Here is a 22,900-nt window from a genome sequence, read left to right on the forward strand (position 1 = left end):
GGCTGGACACTTACAAAAGCGAAATTAATCCATCAATTCTATGTGGACCCACGTCCACCAGTTTCTTAACTTCATCGGGATTTTCTGTCTTGCAGAAACCTTGGCCTATAAAAAAAGTGCATGTTAACACCCCATGTGGTAATCTGATTTGATGGCATTGTCTACTCCATCTATAGATTTCTCTGAATGCACCATTCCCCAGTCTAAACTAAGCCAGCTGGAGTCACAGGACTACTTTTTATTTGCATCTGTCAAGCTTCTCACAAATGCAGATCCTTCAAACAGCAAGACATTCAGACCAACATTCAAATTAATACTATTATAAATATTGATTATTTACCTTGGCAAGCATAAGGAGACTGTCTCCATTAAAAAAAAAAAAAAAAAAAGGTTTATTTAAGAGAGAGAGAGTGAGTTAGTGAGCAAGCCTGGGTGGGGGAGGGACTGAGGGAGAGAGAGAAAGAATCTCAAGCCGACTCTGCACCGAGTGCAGAGCCCAGTGGGGCTGCATCCCAGGACAACCCTGACATCATGGCTTGAGCCTAAATCAAGACTCAGATGCTTAACTCGCTGAGTCACCCAGGTGTCCCTCCATTTTTTTTCACATTTATTGAGAGCCTACTGTGTCCTAGAGCAGGGACTGCTTATCACTTAATGCACACTGATGCTTCCATTTTCACCTTATTCTACCAAATGCCTAGCACAGTGCCTGGCTCATAGAAAGAGCTTACAACATTTTGAACAGTGAATGAATAAATGAATGAATAAGACAAATGTTTAGGAACTCAGAGAGGATGAGGATTTTTAACACAGAAGGAGGTGTAAAACAGGAAGGAAGTGTTCCAGTAGAGGATAGGGGCAAAAGAGGAAGTTTGGCCAAATTCTCAACAAGAATCCTAGAAAGTTGTTGCAATGACCTCAGGGCTTTCAGCCTTGATCATATTTTATCATGAGTTGTTGTATAATGACTGTGTTGATCAAAAATCAGAACTTTGGAAGAGTGACAGGATCTTGAGTCTGGAGAGATCTAATGTACACCTAGCAGCTAGCACTGACCAGTGAATGAGCTTTAGGACCTGGGATTTTTATAATTGAATTGAAAGAAACTTATGAAATAAAATATACTGTTTCGCATTGAACTCATTAAATGAGAAAAGATAGTATCTTCTTTATAGTACTTTGAATCTCCCAAACCCTACTAGTTTGTATTATTGAAATAAATTCAGTTGTATTTCAAATCTATTATTTGTAAACACATCCTTACCACTTCTTCCAGTGGGTGTCAAGACCCCCATGTGCCTAGTGGCACAGCCATCACCACAGTAGTTATCACTAGAGTTCCCAGAGGGCAGGTGCACTAGGGGTAAAAATGGGGATTTGAGGAAATTGCGTCTCTACTGCCTACCTTGGGGGATGAGGCTTTGTTTTTTAGTTTTATTATTATTTTTTTAATTAGAAGAGCTAATGAGAAACTATACACCAGTAAGTAGAAACCTGTTCATTTCATTGTAGGCGTGTTATTGCTAAATAGCCAAATAACTTGAGGAATTGCCTAGAGTTGCTAAGAATCATTAGGATCATTAACTAGAACTTGATTAAAGATGAGCACTTCACCTGCTGGAGACTGTATCTGTTTTCTTTGCCTCCAAGAATTTGCAAAAACACGAGTACTTCCTAACAGGTTCATTGTTATTTTTTACTGTTTTTCAGAAGATAGTGATACCTTGATTTTTATGTTGCTAAACACACTTAAAAAATATATTGGCACTCATAGTTGATTTGTGAATGACCCTGAATAATTTCCAAGCTTGGGCAAAGTATATCTGGTCACTCAAAGACAGGCATATCCAGTCACAAATGGGCATCTGTTGATATAGGGACCTTTTTTTTTTTTAAATTTTTTATTTATTTATCATACTCACACAGAGAAAGAGAGAGAGAGAGAGAAAGGCAGAGACACAGGCAGAGGGAGAAGCAGGCTCCATGCCCTGGGAGCCCGACGTGGGATTCGATCCCGGGTCTCCAGGATCGCGCCCTGGGCCAAAGGCAGGTGCTAAACCGCTGCGCCACCCAGGGATCCCTGATATAGGGACCTTTTCATGTGAGCCTGACTATACGTACGTTCTGCTATCTGTATAAGGACAGGTCTTTTTTTTTTTTTTTTTTTTTTTTTTTTTTAATGATAGTCACAGAGAGAGAGAGAGGCAGAGACACAGTCAGAGGGAGAAGCAGGCTCCATGTACCGGGAGCCCGACGTGGGATTCGATCCCGGGTCGCCAGGATCGCGCCCTGGGCCAAAGGCAGGCGCCAAACCGCTGCGCCACCCAGGGATCCCTAAGGACAGGTCTTTAATGAATTCCCAGTCCCTCTAAATAGATGCTGGCAGATAACTTAGCAAAATCAGATAGCAAAATAAAATAAAATGTCAGGGCTGAAATAAGTATAATTTGCTTAGTTTTCCCTGGTTATAATTATAGTTACAAAAGAACTGTTGGAGACAAATGTTTGAGGTTTCTGACCTGTAATAGAGAAAGCAACAAAAAAAGGACAGATTACTGAAATAGGAAGGACAGGACATTTGATGCCAGCTCCTAGAAGCAGTGGAACTGTGGACCAAGCATAATTCTTGCAGGTTTATTGGCTTCTTTTTTTTTTTTAAGATTTTATTTATTCATGAGAGACACAGAGAGAGAGAGAGGCAGAGACACAGGCAGAGGGAGAAGCAGGCTCCATGCAGGGAGCCTGACGCGAGACTTGATCCCGGGTCTCCAGGATCATGCCCTGGGCTGAAGGCAATGCTAAACTGCTGAGCCACTGGGGCTGCACGGTTCATTGGCTTTTTGAAGATCTTTGCAGAGCTGCAGTGGTAGTACACATGTATTCATAGGGAGTATTATGAATGTATTTTTCATATATGTAGCATTTTAGGAATTGCTTATGAGACTTGACACATTTCTCTTTTAGCTATAGTCTACAATAAACCAAATGACTACTCTTCTTCTATCTTGAACCAAATGCAAGTAAACTGGCAGACAGCCAGATGGGACACATTTCCACAAAGGAAAGCATATGTCACCCCAGATTCTGGAGAGGAATTTGTGAATTATGGAGAATTTCAATCAGGAAGAACTGTAATTAAGGACAGCATTAACTTTACCCTCTTGTTTCCACTTTAATTCTAGTTCTAAAGCTATTTTGGAAAATGGAGGGAAGCTAAAGGAAGGTATATTCCAGAACCTTATATTCCAGGAAAATAGGTATTAATATCTTTAGGATGCACATGCACTCAGTAGCTGAAGTGTCCCTAATGGCACAGTAACCTCCCTCTCCCTCTGCCTCTCTTTCTGCCAACAGTTTGTGGCTCATCCCAACTGCCAGCAGCAGCTCCTGACAATCTGGTATGAGAACCTCTCAGGCCTACGGGAACAGACCATAGCTATCAAGTGTCTGGTTGTGCTGGTTGTGGCCTTGGGCCTTCCATTTCTTGCCATCGGCTACTGGATCGCACCTTGCAGCAGGGTACATGTTTTTCTCCATCCATTTCCTCTATGGTTGGTGTGCTATGTGCTTTTAGGACAAAAAAGGAAAAAACTCCCTACTTAAGGCTCTTATCGGTTTTACCCTGAATGTTAACTGACTCAGAAACACAAATTCTGCTTTTTAATGACTGGCTCAATTCAAATAAGGGATGAGAAAGGATCTTGTACTAGTGGGGTAGATCACATTTGAAGGCATATAATACTTAGCCTTTTAAGATAAAATCCCTGGGGTAGTCAAGAGGAAAAGCTGCTTGAGTGAAGTAGCACTTTGCTGATTCTATTGATAGCTTAACTGAGTCAACTGAGTTGGCCTGTGTTAAGAGAACAACCCTACTGCAGTGGTACCAAGGAATAGTTAACCTGGGAACTGGAAGGACAACTCACTGGAATCTGTCAAGAGATCTGAGGCTGAGTGTATTAAGTACAGTCACAAACAGTGGTGTTAATTTAAAGAATTCAAGAAAAGTGCATGCTAGCTTCTCTCAGCCCTTTGTTCCTTCAGAAGATTCTAAAAAAAGGGGGGGGGGTTTGGGGGCTTTGGATTTTGTAGATTGTTTATTTAGTTTTGATTGAATCATTTTGTTCCCTACCTTTATTCCTCTCTCAACTTGCCAGCATAGACTCAATTGAATTGTGCCTAAGAGATCCTCTGAACAAGATATGGGAAGGAATACTAGTCATGCTAACAGAATCTGTATTAGGTTAGTAAAGGGCACTGCCAGGGAGAAGAAGCCATTGTGAGATCCTTTAATCCTGTTTTTATATTCCAAAATCTGGTTTGTTTAAGTCAGAGGCAGTTTCAGGAAAAATGAGTCAAGGCCACTTGCAAATGGTCCTGGAAATCCGCCATCTCTTTGGTTCAAAGGTCTTTCTGGCAGAGTGAGTCCTGCTCTACAGGCACCATACACATGTGAGAATATTCATCCGCCTCATTCCATTGTTGAGCTGCCCCTGTAATTTAAGGCAGAAAGTTTGTCATTCTGATCGGTTTTGATGACTCGACTAAGTTCCTTTATTATGTGTCATAGGAAAGTACCTTATGATTCCTCAAATAATCAACACTGAAGACTAAAATCTATAAATGATGAAAGAGCATGCATTAAAACAAAAATCATTTCCCATGCAAATAATTTCTCTTTCTGAGGGAAATGACTTGGAAATTTCAGATTTCTGAGCGTTTGTCTCTTAGGATGGCTGTATCAGTTAAAACATTGAAGTCCGCACCTTTTTTCTCTTCACTTATAAAAGTTCAGCTCTTAGAAATGGTGTGGTGACCTCTCTGCCCATGGAGAGGGCTAAAGGAACCCACGTTTATACCTGCCCTATACCACCTAGCCTGTGGCGAAAAGATGACATAGCAAGAATTCCCCACATGTATCCCATTTTTAAGACTGCTATGCTACTTTATTTTCATGTTAATGTAAAGTTTTAAAAGATCAGCCTTGATGAGAATCAGACTTGGCAATTCCCAAGAAATCACTGTGTACTATGGATGAGCTCCCCCAAATGTGCCTCTTTGCAGCTGCAGAGTAGCATGGCGATATGTAGATGTGTTGTTTATTTTTCTATGTCTAATATGGAAAATGTGACATTTGTTAGTCTGCATTCATGTTTAACTCCAGAAATGCTTAACATTCTTCGGTTATTTGTTGACATCAAATTAAGGTTCCAGACATACAAAAACATTTGTTTGAAGTTGCAGTCTCTTAAATATGAACCTTGGTACTTCCTAAGGTCATAGACTGAGTTTGAAAGTTGGTTCTGGGTATGTGACCTAGAAAACTTACTTGATAAATCTACCAAATGTATCTAATTCTTGAGCTACAGAAGCCCTTGGGATAGGCAGAGCTGTTTTTCATTTCTACTAGAACATGGACTTTTAAGGACATCATATCACATGGGATTTTAAAGGAGTTACCTTAAAATAATTATGTACTGAACTTTAGAAATGCTTTTGTACTATTTATGTGATTTTCCAAACTCAGGGCTGACTTAATTAAGCTGACCTACTTAGAGGCTTTAGTTATTATATATCTCCTTTTTATTGAGGTAATAACATAAAATATTTACCCTTTCTAATATCTTCTGCCTTTTTAAATATCTTACAAAGTACAACTTGATTTCAGAATATTTAGAAGTGAGAACTAAAATTGACTTCTGTAGTAAGAAAGTTTTTAATGTTCAAAGGCCTTGTTAGGTACTACAAACACATCATAACATTTCAGTTACAAATGAATGAGTCTCCAAACTCATAACATTTTAATTATAATGCAATAAAGAATACACACTACACATTTCGAGTTTCTTTTCCTAGATGCTCAAAACCTAGATGTTGATTGCCTAGTCTTTCATGTAAAAATAAGAATAACCAGCATATGACTTGTGATTTTCAGAAATGCATCTGCGAATGCAGTCTACCCTAAGACAAATTGGATACTTAAAAAAATGAAGTTTGAAGACTTCTTAAAATTATTCTTGGAGGAAGCATCTCCTAAAAGGAGTAATTTTCATAATTTATAACTCTTCACAAACAGAGGCAGAATTTTGAATGCATTCTCATTTCATCTCTTTTTTTTAAAATCCTGTATAGTAGTTTTCAAAAGCAGAAGCCAAGTTTTCCAAAGTAAAAGTTGTTTCTTCTTCTTCTTCTTCTTCTTCTTCTTCTTCTTCTTCTTCTTCTTCTTCTTCGTGTTCTTCTTTTTTTGTTGTACTACAGCTGGGGAAAATTCTGCGAAGCCCTTTTATGAAGTTTGTGGCACATGCTGCTTCTTTCATCATATTCCTGGGCCTGCTTGTATTCAATGCCTCAGACAGATTTGAAGGCATTACCACGCTGCCAAATATCACTGTTATTGACTATCCCAAGCAGATCTTCAGGGTGAAAACCACCCAGTTCACGTGGACTGAGATGCTAATTATGGTCTGGGTTCTTGGTGAGCTTTCTATTTTAGTGTTCTAATTTCTATCAAAAATAGTTTCATAATGATTGCCTTTTATATTTGAAATGTTATTGTGTGTTGCATGGTGAAATCATCATTGTAAGATAAGCAGGAGAGTAAAATAATTGAATAATTTGGCAGCTTAATAATACTAAAAGGTATCCCTTAACACTAAATAAAAACTTTTATGAGTAACATGAGCCTAATTATAAATATAACATGTTTCTAACTTCTATTATTGAATAAATGTAAATTTTTTAAAAATGTGACTCGCTGTTATGATCAAATATTTAATTGAAATCCTTGTGAAATAACCCAGCCATTAACTGATGATTAAAGAACATTTTTTGCTTTCATTTCAGAAGGGTTTTTTGTTGTTGTTGTTTTTCTGTTTGTTTTGTTTTAGGAGAGTTTCTGTTTTCAGAATATTTGTTACTTCACCTCACAATAGTCCACTTTTTTGTTGTTTTTTTTTAAATATTTCATTAGCAAAGTGTAGTTGACATGCAATGTTATATAGTTTCAGGTGTACAACATAATGATTTGACAAGTCTATATATTACTCAGTGCACACTGCTGTAAGTGTAGTCGCCATACAATGTTATTACAGTATTAATTACTATATTCCTTGTGCTATGCTTTTTATCTCCATGACTTATTTATTTTATAAATTAGAAGTTTGAACCTCTTAATGTCCTTTATTTCTCCTATTCCACCCCCCCACCCCATTGGCCTCCCCTCTGGCAGCCACCACTTTGTTCTCTGTATTGAAGAGTCTGTTGTTCATTTGTTTTGATTTTTAGATTACACATGTAAGTGAAACCACATGGTATTTCTCTGACTTACTTCGCTTAGAATATACCCTCTAAGTCCAACCATGTTGTTGCAAATCTAAGATTTCATTCATTTTTATGGCCGAGTAATATTCCAGCGCACCACATCTTTGTCCATTCATTGACCAGTGGGCACTTAGGTTGCTTTCATATCTTGGCTCACAAGAGCCCATTTTGAATAGCTGTGTTAAAGTTAAAACCTTTAAACAATGAGAGAAAAAAATGGAGGTAGGAACAGTTTATCTATCCATCACTAACCCAGAGTCACTTTTATCTATTCTCTCTGCTTTACCCAGAGTGTTTTTGGTGTCTTCTCAATTCCTGAATTAATAGGTTGGTTAGTCCTCTCATTAACTCCTGTGGCCTCTACCTAGGTCATATAATTATTTTATGAATTTTATTTTGAGCTATTACATTTTTAAAAATTCTGCAATATTGTCCCCTTACATGGTCAGGACATGTTGTTAAGTTGGAAATTTTGCCCTCTTCTCCAAGAATGGCATTTTCTGCTTTCAGTTTCTTCACAGTGTCCTAGGGCCCCAGCTTAAGGGGTCCTTCTTTTTCCAGTGATATGCCTCTCCTCCCTGGCATGATACTAGAAAGAGGAGAAAAGGTAGGGGAATGGTGTAAGTGTTCCTGCATGACTGAAAAACTGATCTTGTAAAACGTCTGCAGGAAGTTTCTCATGTAAGGGTTTATTTCACCAATAATTGTTATGATGTGGGAACTGTTGGGATTCACAAAGGTGAATTTTCTCCTCTCCCCAAAAGTTTCCTAGAGAAAAATAATTTGACTTGAAGAATCTTCTTTGCTTATTCTCCTTCCTTCTTTTCTGACCACCCCTCTGCAGAAGTAGCACCATTTCAGGGTACCAAATGTAGAACTATGTTTCTTTGAAATCTAACGCCGACTTAGTTGAAGATTTTTCCTCACTTATTTAACTCTGTTAAGGGCCTTAGGGAGCTGAACAATAGTTGGTGCTTTGTGGTGCCTGGTGTGGTGCTTTATATGTTGGGTATTTTATAGGTGGGGACCGATATGGACAGAATAACAGCTTCTCAGTCTAAGCTGTAAGATGTAATCTGTACCTTCCCATGTGTGACAGGGATGATGTGGTCTGAGTGTAAGGAGCTCTGGCTGGAAGGACCTAGGGAATATATTTTGCAGTTGTGGAATGTACTGGACTTTGGGATGCTCTCCATCTTCATTGCTGCTTTCACGGCCAGATTCCTAGCTTTCCTTCAGGCGACAAAAGCACAGCAGTACGTGGACAGTTATGTCCAAGAGAGTGACCTCAGTGAAGTTACACTTCCACCAGAGATCCAGTACTTCACTTATGGTAAGTTATTAGCTGCAGGATCCCTTTATATGTCAGAAAAGGAATTGAAACCACATGTGGGAAAGAAATGTCAATTTTAATAGGAGATATGTGTTGAATGTATATGAACAAAAGAGAGAGCATGCACATTGGAACTATACGAAATTAAATTCATAGCAAGACCATGACTCTTCCCTTCTTTGTTTGAGTTAATTTACTTCTCTGTGCCTCAGTTTTCAAATCTATAAAAACAAGATGTTGCAGGGTAGGAGAAAATTTCTCTTTAAACCTAACAACATAATTATTTTTTGCATATTCTTAGGGTATGAAACTAAATTAGGAGGAAAAAGTAGCTTGATATACTGATTAGGTGGAAGATGAGTCCCTGAGAGCATGGTTCAGAGGAGATAAAATAGTAAAAGGTGCTGAACTGCTATACGGGTAGTGAACAAAAATTCAGCAGAGCCAGGAAGTAGGAGCTAAAGTGACATGAGAATGTAAGCTCTGGGGAACAGGCAGAGATACTGGGGCAGATGTCCTGCCCTTCAACACAGTGTGGAAGGGAATTCATGCCTAACTTCTCTGTATCATGAAGAGCAGGGAGGCCCCAGCCGACAACCAGCGTGCAAGGATATTGACACCTCCCTTGCCCAGCACAAACCAATGGTAAGAGATATGAGCCTCCCCTCCCTTGAGGCCAGACTGGGGAGGTGAGACTAGCAAATTTTCACGTAGTTGCACAATCTTAAATCTAGAAAGGACTTTAGAATTTTATTGCCTGCCCCTTATTTTGATGATAAGGATACTCAGGCACAGAGTTCAAATGTGTTCTGATTGTGAAGAATACTTCTTTATAAGTGTAATTCAGGCTTATATTTTTGTGATAAGTACAAGTGGCATGTTAACATTATTGAAGAAGACTGGGTGCCTGCTCCAAAATATAAAATGTACGTTTCACACATTGTGAAATTTAAACACATTATCTCTTACTGTCAGCAAGCAAAGATTTTTATATGCCAAGGAGACCAGATCAAATGAGTAAATGATTACCATTTATAATTAAAGAATTAGCTTAAATTGTATTTTTGTGTAATATCTATCTTGACTATTTCAATAACCCATTTATTTAAACTTATTCATGTATATCTAATGACTGTCATCTGGAGGGAAATTTGTGAGTTCAGAATTTGCCTCTTATTGTGTGTATGATTTTGATCAAGTATTTAAGCTTTATAAGTCTTGGCTTTTGTGTCTCTAAGGAGAGAATAATAGTAACATCAAATCCATAGAGTTATAGGAAAGCACTGTGTCTGGTATACATTACACACCGAATAATAGTTAATTTTTGTTGTTGCAAGTGTCTACAATGCATCCATTCTTCTGGGAGTGACTCGGTTGGCGCAAAATTAGCCATATAGTCTTTCACTGACCTTCCAGGGAAACCAGTATCCAGTAGTCTGCTGTGAAATTACTAAGTGACCTTGAAAGGGGTAGGGTCCTCATTTAGAATTTATACCCCCAATTTTTGCATCTCCGTAGCATTTCACATTTTCCAGGAACAAGTTATATTGCTCAGATCTCACACCGACAGCACCATTGTGATTCAGTGACATTCTTACTTCTCATGATACAACATTTTACTTGCAAAAGCCGTGAGATGAACTAATTTCCCCCATGAAATATGGAAAAGAAGCTTTGTGCCAATTGAGCCTATAAAATGACAAAAGAGCTGGTCAATAAATCTAATGACTGAGGGGACAAATTAGTCAAGTCTGTTGTTTTGTCATTCTGAAGGCACCGTTTGTGTCTATTGAAGGGTTTTAACCTCTTTCTTTATCTTTTGTACTTGATTCCATTTCTACTCAATGTGAAACGGGCTTAGTATCTTTATCAGTGTTTCCTCCATTAAAAGATTCCATGTGAAGGTGGAATTCAGTTTAACATGAAAAACAGTGCCTGGCCAGTTAATTAAATCTAGAATAGTTTCAACCGAGATCAAAACCACCAACCTGAAAAATAGATATTATTTAATAAGGTATTTATTTTGCATAGCTAGCAATGAGTAGAAAGTTCCATTTCTAATCTCTCTCTCTCTCTCTCTCTCTCTCTCTCTCTTTTCCTAGCCAGAGATAAATGGCTCCCTTCTGACCCTCAGATCATATCTGAAGGCCTCTATGCTATAGCTGTTGTGCTCAGCTTCTCTCGGATCGCATATATCCTTCCTGCAAATGAGAGCTTTGGTCCCTTGCAGATCTCTCTTGGAAGGACTGTGAAGGACATTTTCAAGTTCATGGTCCTCTTTATTATGGTGTTTCTTGCCTTTATGATTGGCATGTTCATACTGTATTCTTACTATCTTGGAGCTAAAGTAAATGCTGCTTTTACCACGTAAGTAAAACATCTTATAAAAAAAAAAGTGTGATGAGAAAATTTTTAACAAACCTAGATGAAGCATACACACACACATACACACACAGTTCAGTAATGGTAATAACAATGTTTTTAAAGGAAAAAGAAAAACCATTGAAAACAATGCTTATGTGTGATTACGTTGCTCTAAAGGCTCATTTCTTTGAGCTTGGTAAATGTTGGACCACAGAACAGAATCAGACTTTAGAAAAAATTCTAGACAAACTGGCTATGTTAAGAGAATTGGGTGGCACATTTTTCATACTGGATGTCTCTTACATTATGTATGACATTAAATTTAGTTTCATCATTTTATAGCTATTACTATTAAAAAAAGAAGCATTGACCTTTATTTTAACGTATCATTAAGCAGTACAGGAGTTGAGTAAAAAGAAATTATAGGTAAATGTTGTATAGCTCACTGTAACACTAAAACCACTTCCTTCCTGTGATCACACTGGTTTCTGCACTGGAGACTCACCTTGCCTGTGATGTCTTCCTTGATTAAACTTCCGTAGGCATTGTCCCTTGAAGTTCCCTCAGCATGGAGACTTTCATTTGTGAGATCTGGTGTTTAAATGGTCAGGACGTGGGCCCTCCTTTTGTACTGTAATCATTCCAGGTAGGGAGACCATAAGCCCTCCCTGCCTCCCTTTGTACCCTGTAATGCCACAACTGGAAAGAATGTAGACCTTCAATAAGTTCCCTGTAGACTAAAATAGAATATTAAGCCCTTTCAGGCATCTGAATTGTTTTGAAATGATTTTTTTTTCTCAAATAGTTATAAAGAGCAAGTCTTAGGGGGTAAAAGAGATCTGAAACTTGCTTTATTGTAATGAAAAAAAAACTCTGTTAGAACCCACTAGGGGAGGGACAGAGAGATCCTACACACAATGCCACCCCTTTGAACTCTGGGAGAACTTATTTTATACAACACATTGTCTTCATTGTTTTGTGTGAGAATGTGGCCACTGATATGGTGAAAGAATATAGGCTGGAAAACCAGACAGACCTGGACATAGATGCAGCATCTCTGCGGATTTCTAGCTGTGGCTTTTGGCCGAGTTACTCAACAGTGTTAGTTTCCTTATTTTTAAAATAAACACAATAAGGTTGGAATCAGGTTGTTGTGAGGATTATATAAGGTCGTGTATAGAAAGTCTCTTGCCCACATTAATTGCTCAGGAACTGCCAGTGTCTTCTCCTTTTTCGCTGTCTGCCTCTTCCCACACATAGAGATTCTCAGGAATCTATATTCTTGAAGTTAGAGGTAAGAAAGTTTACAAAAGAGCAGGAGAAAGGAGTCAGAATTTGGGGATACTGTTAAACTAATGGCAGGGAACAAAGAAGTTATAGCTTCTTTTAGTTTCCTGCTACTATCTATACTATAACATCACACAATGAAATGTTTTGTAATAGAGAGTTAACTGTATAGAAGTAGGAACCTTTCTATCCTCAGGGTCTAGCACAATTTCTAGAACATAATAGGTATTCCATCAATATTTGTTGAATGATGGAATGAATAAATAAACTAGTGCTAAAACCTGTAAATCTATAGAACTGTTATTTAGAATATGTTATTTAAAAAAACACTGTTTCCATAAAGGTTTCTCTGGAAAAAGGACTGACTTTTGAACCTTCTTTGTAATGGAATTCTACATGCATAGTTATTTAATTTAAGGATTATTTTTGTGGTTCACAAATTGGTGATTACAACTTGGTTATATGCCAAAAACAGCCAAATTCAGTTGGCAAAGTTCACTCAAGGGCTAAAAGTAGGCGATCAGTTTGGTGAGGGTCTAAGTGTTCATTGCTGTGATGGAAGACTCAGTAGATTATATAAATTAAAGGAAAAGAAGAGGCATCTTTCAATCTGTTGCCTCCACTGCATTTCCAGTTCAGTATAACTTTCAGGTAGGTAATATATTTTTGTGGCAAAAAATTGATAGAGTGGAATCTACAGTGAAAATCATGTCCCCTTCTTCACCGCTAGACCCCATGCACTTATTTCTTCTTAGTTCCCAGAGGCAATTGTTTCTTTTGGATACTTTCAGAGATATTTTATCCATAAACAAGAATGTGGTGTTTGTAAACCCCTCTTTTCTAGTCAAATAGTAGAGTATTTCACATTTGCTGTCTCTTATTTTTTTCACTTAATATATCTCAGGTATCATTTTTTATAAACACATGTAGATAGAGCTGTCTCATTTTCCCAGTGGCTGCATACCATTCATATATAAATGTCAGAATTACTTACACACGCCTTTATTAGTGGATATTTAGGTGTTTTTCATTCTTCCCTACTGGTGCCATGCAGGGAATATGTTTGTACATACTTTTTTTTTTTGAAGTGAGTATGTAATTTTAATTTTAATCCTGGCCTTGTTCTACTCCAAAAAGCTTACTTAAATATCTAAACCACCTATAAAATCAACCCCCAAATTTCCATCTTTCTAGGAGAAAGGAATGGGTATTGTGGCATGATTTCAGCTTTCCTCTACTGAGTTCAGAGAATTTTGGCTTGATGATAACTTCCAGAAAAGCTAGGCATTAGCACTATTATTTAATCACATACTCCTGAAAATCTGAGAGAATGATTTCTATAAATACTGTAATAAAATAATTATACTCTTGGGGTTTGTCATGATGATCTTTAATGATGGCATTTTACATCTGCACAGAATTCAGAACCTAACTTGTTTCTTTTGACAACCTAACTTGTTTCTTTTGACTTTTTCATACTGAAAACTGTCAATTTATTTACAGTGTACCTTATTCTCTCAACAGTGTAGAAGAAAGTTTCAAGACTTTGTTTTGGTCAATATTTGGGTTGTCTGAAGTCACTTCCGTTGTGCTCAAATACGATCACAAATTCATAGAAAATATTGGATATGTTCTTTACGGAATATACAATGTAACTATGGTGGTTGTTTTACTCAACATGTTAATTGCCATGATTAATAGCTCATATCAAGAAATTGAGGTAAACTTGCTTTCTATCCATGGTGTCTATTCTTGCCATCTCATTCTAATAGCATGCTGCATCTGTTTTTGTGGCTTGTGGTGGATTTCCAGCCCTTCTAAATAAAGAGTCTTATACCCAAACAAAGGAAGCTAGGACCTTTCTCTGTGTTTTCCTCCTGGATAGATAGGCTCACAGCCTCCAGGGTTTTCTAGGAGCACAGTAGGGGCCCCATAAATTTACCATCACACCGCCTCCTCTCAGAGCATATTTCAGAAGTTTTGAAATTGAGGGCTAGAAGAAGTATTGGCTATAGGGAAATTATTCTGTCCTAGGTTGTCAGTCAACCATCTGAAAGATCCCCATAGAGGAATTACTACATGTCTGGCAGACATTGATGATGTTCTGTATCCAGTCAGAATTTTTAGTATTCTAGAAGTCACTTTACTTCGTGTTTTGAATTGGGCTTGGTTTGGTACTTTCCTTCATCATTGTATATATGTTTTGCCATGTCCTCCAGGTTAGTGTTCAGTATCTCTTTAGTGCTTTGCTGTTTGTTAAATCTGCTGAGTCTCTGTGTGTGTTTTAGAAACATATAAAATAGTTTCTCAAAGCAGAAGTTAGGTCCCCCAGAAATGAAAACTCTGGTACTCTGAATACGTGCTTAAGTGTCGAAATGGCAGTGTGGGCAGTGTGAAACAAGCAAGCCAGCTTCTTCCACCTCTGGACCCCCTTCTTTTTATTTCTTCTCTTCATCACCATGGGCCAGAACTGAGAATAAGTGTTACGGGATTTTTTTCTCTTTTGTGGGTGCCCAACCATTCTTGGTCACACCACTTCGAAGAATGAAGAGGTAGACCAGACAGAGTGGTGGGCAGCAAAGCAAGGTTCATTGAGTGATAGCAAAGTGACAGTACAAAACTCCCAAGGAGGAGGGGACCCAAGAGGGTTGCCACTGGAGTTTCTAAATCTAGGGGTTTTTATGGGCTTGCTGATTAATGCTCCCTGCAGCTGTCATCCAATCAGGTTTTTGTCACCGATCACATGGGAAAGGGTGGAGGGCTCTTTCCAGAGAGGTATAAAATCCTTTTAAGGGTGGTTTCCTTTGGGGTGGGGGGTGGGGGCTTGTCTGCTATTTTTTTTCTTTTGTTCTTGAAGTATATTATGATCTATCTACAGCCTGCCTTGGATGGGTCTAGATGAGGAGGAGACACGTAAAGAATGGGGAAGTACTCTTGAATATGTAGAATTGGCTTCTTTTCATCTTTTCTTGACCTTGAATTTTTCTTGCACTTTTGCTTTGTTTTGGCTGGTGAACAGGGCATTCTGGTTAAATTTTCAGTGGGTAGAAACAGAGGCATATGGAAGAGAAAAATTTTTGAAAATGAGTATCATAAAAGTGCTACTAAGAATATATGTAGGCCAATAGAGGTTATATGCAAATAAATGTATATAAATCTCTTATCTATTTCAAAAGCATATTTTAGGTTTGTTGTATGATCCTACTGGAATCAGTTGCTGGAATATTTCGTTTTTAAAATTTAAGTGAGAAAGTGAGGTTCTTGTCTCATAGAATCAAAGAATGAATCTTGCCCAAAAAGGAGAGTGAGTAAAGTGATGGAATTTTATTAAGCAGGAATACAGAAAAAGCTCTCAGGAGCAAAAAAGGTGAAGAAAGAGTTGCCACTGAGGGCTTTTAGGGTTGGTCTTTTATTAAGGCTAACCAGGGAACCTAAATCCTCTATTGATAGTGCCACTGAGTAAGGATTAGTGATAACACTTTTAATGGCTTACTTTATCTTTCGGTCTGGTCATTCTTTGTTGGTCCCAAGTGGCTAAGTAGCTGTTATTACAAGACTCCACTTCTGACACCTAGGACAGGGTGGTGTGGTTTGTTCCCTTCTTTCTGGTTTCCTTATATCTCCATATTTTTGGGATTTCTGTGCACCTGATCCCATTGCCTGCCCCCCACACACACACACCCCATCTCTCCCTACCTAGCCCCACCTGTCCCTTACTCAAAATGAGTCATTATTTCTTTTCTATTTTTGTGACACAGGATGACAGTGATGTAGAATGGAAGTTTGCCCGTTCAAAACTTTGGTTATCTTATTTTGATGATGGAAAAACATTACCTCCACCCTTCAGTCTAGTTCCTAGTCCGAAGTCATTTGTTTATTTCGTCATGCGAATCATTAACTTCTCCAAATGCAGGAGGAGCCGGCTGCAGAAGGATATAGAAATGGGAATGGGTAACTCCAAGTCCAGGGTAGGTATCCAAAACTCACCAACATCTGAAGATGAATGTTCTGTCTTTCTCCTTGTCTTTGATGTTTGTTCAGTAATTTTTACGTGTGAACTTAGAAGATGTTGAAAGTTACTGTCCATTTCGTAGTCTTTCACAGACAAATACTTAATATCTTCACAATGTTTCAAGAAGTCACTTAGTCTATACCTTGCTTCTGGTCAGAATTTCATACACAGTACCAGTTAAAAAATAAAAACATTTTTTTTAACTTGTTAAAAGTAAACATAAAAGTTACTGTTAGAAAACACTTTGGGTTTTTTTTTTTTTTTTGGTGTGTGTGTGTGTGTTCCATGCTTCTCAGCTGTTATTTTGACATTAGTTTTAATCTCACATTTTCCTCTTGGCTATATGCATAGTTTACTGCCATCGTATTCTTATTTGTAGAAACTCTTGATTGAGCTAAGTAATCTTTTTTCTTTACTATCATAAAATTGACACAGACCTAAGAGCATCCTCAGATATTAAACATAATATCTTTATTTTTATACATAATCAAGAACGGTTTGTCCCAAAGTTGCCCCAGTGAAGTCATACTTAGATTTTAGTTTGAGTCATACCCTGAATTTAACAAAGATGAGTTTTATGATAGTCTTTATAATCATGAACTTAATTTTCAGAGATACAATTGGTAGAGAAGGTAGAAGGATATGAGCAGGACCTCAGGTAACTGGAGCAAGACATAAAGGAGCAAACGTGTGGAATTAAGGACAAACATTATATGTTCTCATTCATTTGGGGAATATAAATAATAGTGAAAGGGAATATAAGGGAAGGGAGAAGAAATGTGTGGGAAATATCAGAAAGGGAGACAGAACGTAAAGACTGCTAACTCTGGGAAACGAACTAGGGGTGGTAGAAGGGGAGGAGGGCGGGTGGTGGGAGTGAATGGGTGACGGGCACTGGGGGTTATTCTGTATGTTGGTAAATTGAACACCAATAAAAAACAAATGAAAAAAAAAATAAAATAAAATACCATTTTTAAAAATGATCTGTAGTTGTAATACCCTGAGGGCCCACCTGATGGCGGTGTTACCTCCATAAAGTACTGGCTTGTTGAGCAGAGGTAGGTGTTTTTTCTCATTTGAAGCTGAGGAAAAAGACTGAATCACTGCAATTTAATTTATCACTTTAAAAAATAGATGTGCGGGATCCCTGGGTGGCGCAGCGGTTTGGCGCCTGCCTTTGGCCCAGGGCGCGATCCTGGAGACCCGGGATCGAATCCCACATCAGGCTCCCGGTGCATGGAGCCTGCTTCTCCCTCTGCCTATGTCTCTGCCTCTCTCTCTCTCTGTGACTATCATAAATAAATAAAAATTAAAAAAAAAAAAGATTTTATAAAAAAAAAAAAATAGATGTGCATTTTCAAGATTTGTAACACCCTGGCAATCTTAATCTTTACGTCTTTTAAACCTTTTTAAATTGACCTGGATGTGGGCTCTTTTTTTTTTTTTTTTTTTTTATATATTTTATTTATTCATGAGAGACAGAGGCAGAGACATAGGCAGAGGGAGAAGCAGGCTCCCCGCAAGAAGCCTGATGCAGCACTTGATCCCAGGATCCTGGGATCACAACCTGAGCCAAAGGCAGATGCTCAACCATTGAGCCATCCAAGCGCCCCCGGATGTGGGCTCTTAAGGCTGTTATGTTCCAAGATAATGATTTGGCTGTGTCATCCTATGATTTCAAGTAATAGCTCATATGTACACAGTGAGAAGCAGTACAATGTAAGGAAGGGAGCCTCTGTGTGAGACTCGGATACAAATTTTGGCACTTAGGGCTTACTAGCAAGTAAGTCATTTCATCACTCTGAGTCTTAGTTGTCTCATCTGAAGGAGAGGACGCTTTGTAGGGTTAATGTGAGAATGATATGAGACGTACGCAGTTCCAGCCTCAACAAATATCAGTGCCCTTCCTCATTCACAGTTTACAGAGTGCTTTGCTGTCCATTTGAACCTCATGCAACACTGTGAGGTAGGTATTATTATTCTTCCCATGTTATGGATAGGACCACTGAAACCATTAAAGGAATGCACTTACACAAGGTCAGGGAGCTAGCCAGTTGTGGAGTAGGTGTGGAATCCCAAGTCTTCCAGCATCGGATGTCTAGCTCTTTCTACTGCACAGGGCTACTTACACTCAGCACCTGTTGCTCTGGCTTGGTTTCTGTCCCATTTCCTCTCCCTGGGCTCTACCTTCAGCTGCAAGTCTCTTAAAGAGGCCAGGCTCTATTTGCCTTCCTGGGTGATTGCTGCCGCTACTGAAATTGACTGTTTTCAAGGCTCTTTGTTTCTCTGGGGATTTATTAACTGAGGCTTTATTTTTTTTTTTTTAAGATTTTATCTATTTATTCATGAGAGACACAGAGAGAGAGAGAGAGAGACAGAGACACAGGCAGAGGGAGAAGCAGGCTCCCTGCGGGGCGCCTGAAGTGGGACCTGTTCCCAGGATCCAGGGATCAGCACTGAGCCAAAGGCAGATGCTCAACCACTGAGCCACCCAGGAGTCCCAACTGAGGCTTTATTATTTAAAACCAGAATGCGGGATCCCTGGGTGGCGCAGCGGTTTAGCGCCTGCCTTTGGCCCAGGGTGTGATCCTGGAGACCCGAGATCGAATCCCACGTCGGGCTCCCGGTGCATGGAGCCTGCTTCTCCCTCTGCCTATGTCTCTGCCTCTCTCTTTTTCTCTCTCTCTGTGACTATCATAAATAAGTAGAAATTAAAAAAATAAAAATAAAAAATAAAACCAGAATGCTTTCAGGCATTGGAAATCACAACTCTTGCACTTCACACCTTAGAGTTTTCTTTCTGTAGAAAACTGACTTCACTGACTTCATTGCTGATAGTGTCACAGGGTAGAAGGGCAGAAATACTGTAAGGTGGAGAAGAGTTCTTTCAGGTGGCTTGTGGCTACCTAGGCCCCTGTAAGGGAAATGCAGCTTGCTGGAATGTGGGGAGCAGATGTGCTTCATTTAGGGTGTCCTCTCCTGCCTGTAGTGCACCATTGGCAGAAGGAATCACTTTTTTTTCAGAGAAACTGCTGGAAATAGAAAAGTTGAGCATTGATCTCTTAGGTGTCATGAGCCTTGGCTTCCCAGTCTCCCCGTATGAGGTTTAAAACTGCCATTTTGATTTTTTTTAATTGTGCATGGAGATGTTTAAATCACTTTAATATTATTAATATTAATTTATACTCTCTGTGTACTGACTTTAGTAAAAATTTGGAGAAATTATATGTCTTTTTTTTTTCTTTTTTAGAAGAGAGGAAGGAGCCTCAAGAACTCTTGTGCTAACCTGTAAAATTAACCTCAGTCAGCAGTCAGATACTGACCTCCAGTGGCAAATAGGAGAATTAATTTTATTAGCCAAGATTTTCTAGGCATGATTTTGCCACTTCGTCTTAGCATCCTGTACATTCCTGAGTTATGATGCTGGGAAGTCAGGTGGTGGGGTGAATACATATTTTTGCATAGGGGGCCCTGTGTTTGAATCATACCTTATCAGTGGCAGTTTGCCCAAGAGAAGTTAGAGGCAGGCCCTGCTCACCTACATAAAGAGTAGCCAGTAAGAGTGTGCTCCTCTTTAGAGAGCTTCAGAGTGAGTAGAAAACTACTCACTCTGAAGTAAAACCCTAAAAAAAAAGAGCAAGAAAAGAAAACAAAAATTTGTTAAGCTTATTCTATTCAAGGTTGTGGATCTGGATCAGTATAGGGCCACGATATCTAGGAAGACATTTATTTGGTTCATACTTTAGGGTTACAAAATACCAGTGAAACCATTTGAACTTGGAGTGTGTTTCCAGTCAAGTGTAGGATAGGAATATATGCTCAGGAGCAGACAGTTGCTTCCAGGCACCTTTGCGTCCTAGATGCCATGAATATATTTTGATAAGGCATACAAGTCCCCAGGAACATTTATGTTTAATATGAGCCAGATTTTAAAAATATGTTTTCATTTAAACAATTCTATTGCAGTACACTTTGTGAACATTTTGATAAACATGAGCTTTTTGCTCATGTTACATTTTGCCTTTGGAAATATATTAAATCACTTATAAAATTCAACTTCCAGAAAGTGTTCCTTAGAAATGTTGACTCCAGAAATGTTATCAAGGAGAATATAGTAGATTATATGTTTGATTTCCCAATGAATGTATTCTGATTTACTAGGTTAATTGTATTTTTTCCTAGTTAAACCTCTTCACTCAGTCTAACTCAAGAGTTTTTGAATCACACAGTTTTAACAGCATTCTCAACCAGCCAACACGTTATCAGGTAAGCATTTAGAAGACATATCTCTTTATCTGTATGTAATTCCGTGTGTGTGTGTGTGTGTGTGTGTGTGTGTGTGTGTGTAGTGAGTAGAATTATGTTCTCATGTAGCATGAGGATAGAACAAAACGGAGAAAAAATAGTCTAAGTCCTCATTCTTTTGGTTGAGGAAGAAGAGTTCTTTGTGTTATTAAAAGCAAAATGTTGCCACAATTTCCAAAGAATAACTTCAAATACCTTGAGCTGGGGAAGCAATGGAATATATGGTATATTAGGGTATATTAGGAAAATAATGCTCTCACAGTATGGGAACCTGATATATTTCTCTACATAATCCATTTTCCAATGGATTCTTAGGCTATATTGTTTCATCAGTACTACTTTAAAATATCTTTTGCATTTTGATATTAGTTGTGACATTTGAACACTAAATTCCAACTCAGAAGAGGTTGTGCTTTTTTACTTTACACCACGTGATCATTTTGATTATCAAATCTATATATTTCTGATGTGTACAAGATCACTAGAATGAAGATCCAGGAATTTATAATGTATGTGATATCAGTGGGTACAGTTTTGTACAGTTTTCATGGAAGTAGCAAATTCTGCAAAATTGCTTGGCACACTGATTATCAGAGCCTTTTAAAAGGTTAGATTATATTCCATTATACAGTTATATTTAACATGTCCTCTATACGTGGAAATAGAGGATATTGTCAATATTTAGATATTACAAGCAATACTGCAGTAAGTAACCTTGTATATATGACATTTGAAACATGTAAATCTATGAAATTGGGTACTTATTATCAAACTGATTTTGATGGAACTTGTGCCAATTTACATTCTTACAATAAATGTATGAGAGAGCCCATTTCTTCCTTAACATACTAACAGTGTGTTACCAAAGGCTTTTTATCTTTGCCAACTAGATAGGTGAGTATGGTATCACAGTGTAGTTTTATTTTGCATTCTTTGTAATGAACGAACTTGACCATCCTTTTATGTTTAGTGTTCTATTTGTCTGAGATCCTGTATATTTACTTTTCATGATGGGCTTTTTGTTTTAAATCAAGAGAATTCCTCTTTTCAGAATTCATTATTTTCAGAAAATCAACGCTTTACCTTTGATATGAGTTGAAAATTGTTTTTTTGTTGTTGTTGTTGTTGTTGTGTATCTTTTTAACATTTTCTCCTAACTTTTTGATTTTTGTATAGCCAACTCCATAAACTTTTTATGGCTTTAGATTTTGTATCCTGTTTAGAAAGATCTTCTCCCACATAATACTTAAAATTTTTTTTACACATATTTTCTTTAGTACTTTTATGGTTTCATTTTTTATATGAGAATTTTTGATCCATGTAGAATATATTTTGATGCAATGTGTAGGATGGGGATCCAAATTAATTTTTTCCACGTGATTATATGTATGTATAGATGTGTTGAATAATTAACTTTTTATTGATTTGAAATATCACCTTTATCATTTACTAAATTTATTTATCTCCTTAGATTTATTTCCAGGTTTTCTTTATGTGATAGAATCACATTATTTAAACTATTATAGTATAGAACAAAAGTCAAACAAACAAAATATATAGACACAGACCCCACATAAACATATCCTTACTTTAAGACTTATTTTATATAATGTTTTGGTTATTCTTTCCTGTTTATATTTCTATTTGAACTTTAAAGTCAGCTTGTGTAGTTTGCAAAATATTCTATTGGTATTTTTTATTGTGATTGTATTAATTTAAATAAAATTGACTTCTTTATAATGTTCTATCTTCCTTTTCAAGTACGTGATATACTTTTCCATTTATTTATATCTTAATTTGTGCACTCACTATCATTATAAGGTAGTCCTTCTATTGTTCATATTAATTAGGATTAAGTTTGGTTTTATTTTTTTTTCTTCCTCTTGAGATTTTCAAGTTTATATATCACTTTTTTGGCTCACCGTATTGTCTTTGGCCATTTTTGTGCTCTTAAAGACATGATTGGCCTTTTTAAAAATGTTTAAATGATGGCATTATGTATCTTCATCTCTTCATCTTTTCTTAAATATTTTTCTGGTGAGTTTCTTTATTTGCTATTTGTTTTTCCTTTTTTTCCTTGGACTATCTTAATATAGATCTTGTATAGATTGCTTACTGATTATCACTCAGTTTTGAATGAATAAGTTCTTGAGCCAGCTGCTTCAGGAGGTTGGAGTGCCTTTGGAGAGTTCCACAACCCCTTCTTGGCTAATAGAATTTTCCTTTAGGCACAGGATTGTATATGTGAGTTCACTTTTTCTTTATGTTTCCTTATCAGAAAA

At 37.6% G+C, this 22,900-nt stretch overlaps 1 protein-coding gene across 7 annotated transcripts in view; it reads left to right on the forward strand.

Moving 5' to 3' along the window:
- The window catches only part of TRPC3 (transient receptor potential cation channel subfamily C member 3), a 70,653-nt gene that overhangs the window by 29,819 nt on the left and 17,934 nt on the right, over positions 1–22,900 (forward strand). For 2 of the 7 annotated variants that reach the window (XM_025420505.3, XM_025420506.3), the window contains exons 4-11: positions 3,355–3,519; positions 6,256–6,472; positions 8,417–8,650; positions 10,753–11,017; positions 13,826–14,021; positions 16,060–16,269; positions 18,232–18,279; positions 20,496–20,579. In XM_025420505.3, the coding sequence (XP_025276290.3) occupies positions 3,355–3,519; positions 6,256–6,472; positions 8,417–8,650; positions 10,753–11,017; positions 13,826–14,021; positions 16,060–16,269; positions 18,232–18,279; positions 20,496–20,579 (1,419 nt within the window). The remainder of the gene's footprint in view (positions 1–3,354; positions 3,520–6,255; positions 6,473–8,416; positions 8,651–10,752; positions 11,018–13,825; positions 14,022–16,059; positions 16,270–18,231; positions 18,280–20,495; positions 20,580–22,900) is intronic. The other 5 variants (XM_025420507.3, XM_025420508.3, XM_025420512.3 and 2 more) reach the window with 4 other exon arrangements.

This window comes from Canis lupus, chromosome 19 (assembly GCF_003254725.2).
Source record: "Canis lupus dingo isolate Sandy chromosome 19, ASM325472v2, whole genome shotgun sequence".
Lineage (NCBI taxonomy): Eukaryota > Metazoa > Chordata > Mammalia > Carnivora > Canidae > Canis > Canis lupus.